This window comes from Herpailurus yagouaroundi, unplaced genomic scaffold (assembly GCF_014898765.1).
Source record: "Herpailurus yagouaroundi ecotype Mexico unplaced genomic scaffold, PumYag 67641, whole genome shotgun sequence".
In the NCBI taxonomy this organism is placed as follows: Eukaryota; Metazoa; Chordata; class Mammalia; order Carnivora; family Felidae; genus Herpailurus; species Herpailurus yagouaroundi.
The window spans coordinates 3,022,506-3,030,083 of record NW_024420442.1 but is presented as its reverse complement, the minus strand read 5'-3'; the positions used below and the strand labels follow the sequence as shown (position 1 = coordinate 3,030,083).

Sequence of the window (7,578 nt, the reverse complement as noted above, 5' to 3'; positions counted from 1 at the left end):
CCCCGATTCTGTGTCTCCCTCTCTCTCTGCCCCTCCCCCGTTCATGCTCTGTCTCTCTCTGTCCCAAAAATAAATAAACGTTGAAAAAAAAATTTTTTTTTAAATGTTGCATTAAGAGTGCTACTTGCCATTTGGATGGAACATCTTAGAGACAAATCTAACCGTAGGTGGCTTATTTGGATACTCTTCAGTGAATTCTATTGTAAGCTTGAATGTTCCTGTAGTTGGAAAAGAAAGGTTTAAGAAACAGATTTATCACTTTGTTCAGTAGCACTTTCTTTTAATGCTACGTGGCATTTTTTCCAGTATTAAATGAAATAATGCAAAGGTATATTGCAGAGAGGAAAGAGAGGCCAGGTAGGGGGGAAGGCAAGATCTCCAGAAACTGCTCTAAAAATAGATAGGGTAGGAACCACCGCCCAAAGGGGATTTTGTTTTGTTTTCTTTTGCCATCCATCATTCTCCCCCGAACTTAAACACAGCCATCTTGGGGCGCCTGGGTGGCTCAGTCGGTTAAGCGGCCGACTTCGGCTCAGGTCATGATCTTGCGGTCCGTGAGTTCGAGCCCCGCGTCGGGCTCTGTGCTGTCAGCTCGGAGCCTGGAGCCTGCTTCCGATTCTGTGTCTCCCTCTCTCTACCCTCCCCCGTTCATGCTCTGTCTCTCTCTGTCTCAAAAATAAATAAACGTTAAAAAAAAAAATTTTTTTAAATAAAATAAAATAAAATAAAATAAACACAGCCATCTTAAACGCAAAATTATGGCCTGCAGGATAACTTTAGCCACTGTACATTTTGAAGACATCCTCAAAATGACCAGAAACAAGAGCCAGAATTTGGCCTTCTTCCCTTAGATGGCTGAAAGGCCTCAAAGGCCTGTTTTAACCGGCCTCCATCTTGAACTCTCCGGTGATTTGGAAATGGACTAGAAAAGAACGGAGTACAGAGGTTCCAGAATCCATGCTAGAAATACAAATCGAGAACCAAATTATTTTTTAACATGGAAGGGAATAAGTATACAAGTGTTCACTGGCTCCTTTTCGTATAATAGCAACACTATAATGAAAACATAATTGAACGCAAGCCAGGAAAAACTTCACAATCTCTCTCAAAAGTCCTTAAGTATGACTCACGAGGTACTTCACTATAAAATCAACTCAATTATTCACACTAATAGAGGGAATTAATGGCAGAAATAATTAAAAAATCACATTAGATTGCATTCACGTCTCCAGCAAATTTACCTTTCTAATGTTGTTTGTTTAGGCCACTAGTGAAATGAATTTATTTCCCTTGAATACGCGTCACCGAAGGTAGCAGGAGGCCCTAAAGTAGACTACAGACTTATTTATAGGGCATGAACAAACTGGATCTCATTCAAGAATCATAGGATGTTGTGATTGGGGGAGACTATTTCCTCCCAAACAGTTTTTAAATTGGGTTTAATAAATTCAAGGAAACAATTGGGCGATTGTTTTTTCCTGACTGAAATCTCTTCAGGTTATCTTAAGGAATCAGTTACTGTCTGGCCTAAGGTGATGGATGTTCTACTGTATTACTCTGGTCCATTGAATACATTTATTCTGATACCACAGACCACCCTTCACGTGGAGTATACTCTGTTAACGGTTCCTTTAGAGTTGGCAATTTATTTCCTCCTTCCGTGAATAGGTTTATCCACCACTTAAGAAAAAAGAAAAGACTACCTTCTGTTGCTAGATCTGTTACATGTAACAATACCAAAGTTTGTTCTCTACCAGCACACTGCTAGGAAACAATTTGGTAACAAAGCTGCCCTTAGTATGAACATGTCTCCCAAGGTTTTAGAATAATTTAAAATGTAACATAGACCTATTCCCCCAAACTACTGTTACTCCCTAAGCTGTGTGCAAAGCCAGATCTGAAGATACTATGCATTATAACTAAGAGCAAAAAGTAAAATATGTTGCAATGGACAAACATGCTATACTCCATCCGAACCTACTTTACCTTATTAACCTACCACCTGGTCATAAATCTTCCTATTTTTGAGGGAAAAAAATAGCGGTTCTTCCTTGTCAGTACTACTGATATTAAAATACACAGGAGAAAGTGGGAATGAGTGTTAGTCCAAAACTTTGAGCTTCCTTAGCCATCTCAAGTATAAACACATTGGCTCGATGTTGAAATCTGATTAGATTATAGGTAAGAAGAGATTTATCATCAAGGAATTGCTCTAAAATTGGGTGGATTTAATAGCACACAGAGCTCCCAGGTACTTTAGATTCAAGAGGATAGCTTAAAAGTGGTAAAGCAACGCATAAGGCGGGCGTGCGTGGAAACGGTAGAGCACAGTGGGGAAAACAGCATCTTTGCACCAAGACGGGGGCTCAGTTCCTTGCTTTGCTACTTACTAGTTGGGAAAGCCACTCAACTCGACTAAACCTCAATTTCCTCATCTGTAAAATGGGATCAAGAACAGTAACCAGCAGACGACATTGTTGTGAGGTTTAAAGGAGGGGATAATACGCACAGTAACACAAAGTAAGTGCTCCACACATACCGTAGCTATAAAAATTGCAAACGCTCAACTGAAGGAGGCAAGAACCAAAAATCCAAACTTCACCATCAGTAAGAAATATACAAGTAATGAATTCAAATCCTAAACAGTACTTACTTTCTGACCTACACCAAACGCTCACAGCTGAATTCAAGGTGAGTATGTATGTTGGTGGCTCTCAAACTTTCTCAAAAGGACTTGAATTTTCTGCCTAATGCTCGCCCAGAAGTTCAACAAGGTGGTTACCTAGCTAGCTACCAAAGAAGTTAATCAAGTCTTTTAAAACAGCTCATTTAGTATCTTGAGTAGTGAAGCCACCTGCTTACGTGTACTTGAATATACATTAGGACTTACCCCCAAATCTTACGCTTTTGGCCACATTAAACAATCAGAATCTCTTCAATACAACCCTCAATGCCATTTCGGAGATCCGAAACAAACGTTAAGGAAATTTAAAATCTTAGAACACTATGCAATTGAGACTAGTGCTCTTATCCTCTGGATATTTAGATTAGGCTTTAAATTAACTGAAAACTTAAGCCTCACCACTGTACACAATCGGTACTGATCGTGTTCATCTTCCCGAGGAGGACAAAACGTTGTACGGAAAGTATCAGTTAATCCGTCCATACATAGGGGCTGGGAAATTATATGTATTAAATGGCTGGTGTAGGGCAATGAGGAGTGATATCGTTAAACTAGAGAGTGTATGTTCTGCTAAAGACATTTACAAACTCAAATTTTAGGAAATACCATGTTGGCCAAAGGAAACACCTCGGCAGGTGTTTTCTGCCATTTGGCCACCAGTTTGTGACCCCGGAGGAGAAAACAAAGTACGTGCTTCTGTTTCGTTTTGTTTTGAACTGGAACTTCCGATTTTTAACATAATACCTCTTCATCATAGGATGTATTTACCTTAAGAACACCCTCGGTGAATTTTAAGTGATTCATTTTTAAAAGACTTACACCCAAATTCTTAAGAATACACCTATTGTGAAAAGCAAATACTAGTATCTTATTGTGTCTATTAATAATTTTTAGATGATGCAAAGGAGAATACTTTTTTCCATAGTCTTTGAATTCAGCATACATACTACGATATTCTGATGAGGAAGCATTGCCCCCCAGTGTTTCGTTTGGTAGCAAGGTAAGTTCTTGGGAACATCTTCCTCTTACTTTAAGTGTGTGAAGTTAAATCAAAATACCTTGAAGGGTTCCTTTTCTTAAGTCTTCATCTCTTTAAGTAGGGCCTGGCTGTTTCAGAAATTTCCACCACAAAGCGTTTACAAGGAAGCAGCAAAAGTAGTTTTGGAGCTGTTGATTTATATACTACATCGGAAACCTCACAACCAATTATGACACTTGTCCTTCATCAGTCTTTTCTAGTAAATTCCCTCATTGCAAACAAAGCGTATTAAAATATGGTCAAAATATGTTTTGTCCCCACAGTCAGCGTTCTAGACACCCGAGGAAGCATCCACGGATAGCAGACTGCTCGACAGAATGAATCAGAGAAGGGTATTGTTATTTAGCTGGAGTAATTCCTTTCCGTAATGCCAGTATGGATAGGCACAGCATCAAAAATAGAACAGGTGATATCAACGGGGAAGATTCAGGTAGATAATGGATTCCTTAAGTACCTTCTCATTTCATACCACTTAAAACAAGTGAAGCACCCTTGAAATATTTAAGTAGCCAGTCCTCCGGCAAAGTGATGTACTATTAATAAAGCTGTGCCCAGCATGAAGCTGTCGGAGGAAAATCGGGGGGGGGGGGGGGGAGAAAGCCGATGAAAGCAAAGACACAGTTAATCCGCACACAGTGCCCAGGTACAAAGAACTAGCACCAGTCTAGTAGAGGAAAATGAAGTCTAGCTAGCTCTTGCTATGTATGGATGTGCTCAAATGACCTACTGCACCCAAGGAGCGTGCCTTCAGAATCACTCACTGTTGCTGTCATTTCTTTTTCTTGCGACACTGAGGAGCAGTGATATTTACACTCAGGGGGTGGAGGAAGTATTCAGGCGACTGTCCACAGTCTCCTCGGGAAACCTGAGTATTTCGGGCAAAGTATAAAACTGGCCAACGTTGCCCCATCTCACAACGTCTTGTAGGCTGGTAGCATCAAAAGGCAATCCAGCTCAGTAACAGAAGTATATACTTAGTAGTTTGCAGTAATATTTTTGTTCCTACTTTCAAACGGGGTTATGTGCATGCGTGTGTGCACGTGTGTGTGTGTGTGTGTGGCAACTGCTAAATGAGTAGAGATGGTCATTGCAAAAAAATAACAAAGATTCTTCTGTTTTCTGAATACCTCAAGTATTAAAGATGTCGATCGGTAGTTCAAATACTTTTAATCATGTGTTAAATGGTTTAAGCTTTCAGAAAACAACCACACATACATACACGCACACAACTGGATGCACATAAAACTCTTATCGGTGTCAATTTCCCGGTTGTGATATTGTAGGATAGTCATTCAAGATGTTACCAGAGGGGTGGAGGAATGGGTGAAGGGTAGACAAGGTCTCTCTGGAGTATTATTATTAATTACAACTGCACATGAATCTATAATTATCTCAAAAGAGAAATTTTTTTTTTAAATCCTTAAAAAGCAACTCAAGTGTTTTTAAAAGTTAAACCTGAATCCATGAAAACTCACGTACCTATAGGTACACATGGTGCCTTCAAGTAGGCTGGACATTGAGGATACCCTCAATTGTGAAGCTGCTTGGAGACTACTCACCGTAAAGTCTTGATAAAAGCACACTGAAAACTCATTTTAAAACGAGAAACAAGGGGCGCCTGGGTGGCGCAGTCGGTTAAGCGTCCGACTTCAGTCAGGTCACGATCTCGCGGTCCGTGAGTTCGAGCCCCGTGTCGGGCTCTGGGCTGACGGCTCAGAGCCTGGAGCCTGTTTCCGATTCTGTGTCTCCCTCTCTCTCTGCCCCTCCCCCGTTCATGCTCTGTCTCTCTCTGTCCCAAAAATAAATAAACGTTGGAAAAAAAAAAATTATTAAAAAAAAAAAGCAACAACGAGAAACAATGTTATACTTTATACTCAAACTGGCCATGAAAGATCACGGTAGAAATCCCACAGTCCTGGGCAAGGGATTCTTGCACCCCTCCAACATCCGGCCAACACGAATTAAGCACCTGCTGAACACAGTTCCTGCCCTTGTGGTAGAATTCTGAACTAGGTGGTCCCTGGGGTCTCTGAGTCTATCAGCAAGTCGCTGGGTTGATACTAACTCAGTATTTTGGGAGGGAGCTGAATTTAACAGGATCGCAGCCCAGACCTCAAAAATCCTTAACATCGGTGCTATGAAGCTCCTTTCAAAAAGCGGCTGCCTTACCCAGATTTTTTTTTTTTTTTAAAGAAACAAGCAAGGAAAAAGGTGCAGTTCTAGTCAAGCGGACAATGGTCAGAACCACCGGCCACTTATTGGATTCCAGTCAAGCCTTTAGCAGGCAGAGGCTAGGGAGAAGCGGGTTCCTAAGTAGGAGGCACTTCAGGATGACCGGGACCCCTTTCCCCCAGAGACGACCAGGCTCCTGAAAGGTGGGTAAAGAAACTCTCTTACCATCCTCAAACGGGGTCCCTTCGGGCCTGCAACACAGAGAAAAACAGTCAGTTCCCGCTTAAGGGGCTCCCTTCTCCCTTAAGAGGCTCATCTTAAGAGATGGCTATTCCAAGCTCTGCCAAGTGAACCTCTGGTAAACCGCTGCTTCCTGGGTCAGAAAAGCCAGTCCAGATCCATGTTTCGGGCTCCGAAGCCCGGCGCAGGCCGCCGCGCCTGACCGCCACCACTCCCCGCTCCGCCCCCCTCAGAACCCCAAACGGTTCCCCTGGCAGCGGGAACGGAGCTAATCGAGGCACAGGCTCCGGGGAGGCGCCTAGGCCCAGCCGGACCCGAACATTTTCCCTCTCCCCTTCCGCCCTCGCGAGGGGGGCCGGTCCCCGAGGGCAGGCTGGGCCGGCCCGCGTCCCCCGCCTCTCGCCACCATCCGGAACGCAGACTCACCCGAAAATGACCGCGTTCCAAACCATTATGTTGTTCTCGGACGGAGCCCCGCTGACTCCAGCCGGAGGATCCTCCTGCAACCTTCAGGGAAACAGACAGGGGCTCCGCAATCCGGCCCCCGCGTCCGCTCCGGGCTGCCCCCTACCGCAGCCAGCCCGCCTCGGGACCCGCCCTGTGCCCCGCCTGGCAGCCCCCGGCCTCGGCGCTCCCTGTGCTTTACCTCTTGAAGTCCCTCATGAGGCGCCGCCGAGCCGGGGTGGACATATCTCTAGCGGGGTCAGGGGTGGGGCATACACCGACGTCTCGGGTCCCGGCGGAGGCTGAGGAGGCTGAAGGGGCCGACGAGGCCGAAGGAGCCGAAGCGGCCGCCGAGGAAGCGCCCAGAGGAACGGCGCTGCCCCTCCGAAGTCGAGGGTCGGTCTGGCGCCGGCTAAGCACCACCCCAGAGTAGACGGGGGCTGAACCAACCTGGAAGGAGGGGGGGGGGGTTGTGGAACGCCGAACGCCGGACAGGCCGTACCAACACCGGGCGGGGAGGGGGGTGGCAAGGAAAGTTGCTTAGGTCATTAAACCCCAGCGGGAGGCGGGGAGCGCCCTGCTCGGCTCGTGCCGGGGTGAGAGGCAGGCTACCGGCCGCGCGCAAGCCGGTAATTCACTAGGAATTCGTGGTGCAGTGGGGTCCGTCTCCACCTGCCCGGGCTGAAACGAACCCCGGGAAGCTTTTTTTCTGTCCCCCCCCCTTTTCTTTCTTTCTTTCTTTCTTTCTTTCTTTCTTTCTTTCTTTCTTTCTTTCTTTCTTTCTCTCTCTCTCTTTTTTTTTTAAGAGATCACTTCTTACAGTACTGTACGCCCTGTGGCTGCCGGGCGGGTAGCGAGAAGGGTGGAAGTCCCTAAGTAGAGAGGAGGACAGAGTGGACGGAGGCAAATCTAGTTCTTGAAAAGCGGGAAATCTAGGGTGTAGACCCCCTGTGCACACGGGAGAAGGGGGGGGGGGGGGAGGAGGCTGTGTGACTGGTTA

General features: G+C 45.3%; 1 protein-coding gene across 1 annotated transcript in view; it reads right to left on the bottom strand.

The window, feature by feature from the left end:
* UBE2A (ubiquitin conjugating enzyme E2 A) overlaps positions 1–7,029 on the bottom strand; it is a 10,243-nt gene extending 3,214 nt beyond the window's left edge. Inside the window, exons 1-4 of the mRNA XM_040468039.1 lie at positions 6,781–7,029; positions 6,561–6,641; positions 6,120–6,145; positions 129–218 (exon numbers count right to left, since the gene is read on the bottom strand). Coding sequence (XP_040323973.1) covers positions 129–218; positions 6,120–6,145; positions 6,561–6,641; positions 6,781–6,824 — 241 coding nt within the window. The 5' untranslated portion in view covers positions 6,825–7,029. The remainder of the gene's footprint in view (positions 1–128; positions 219–6,119; positions 6,146–6,560; positions 6,642–6,780) is intronic.
* Between the last annotated feature and the right edge of the window lie 549 nt (positions 7,030–7,578).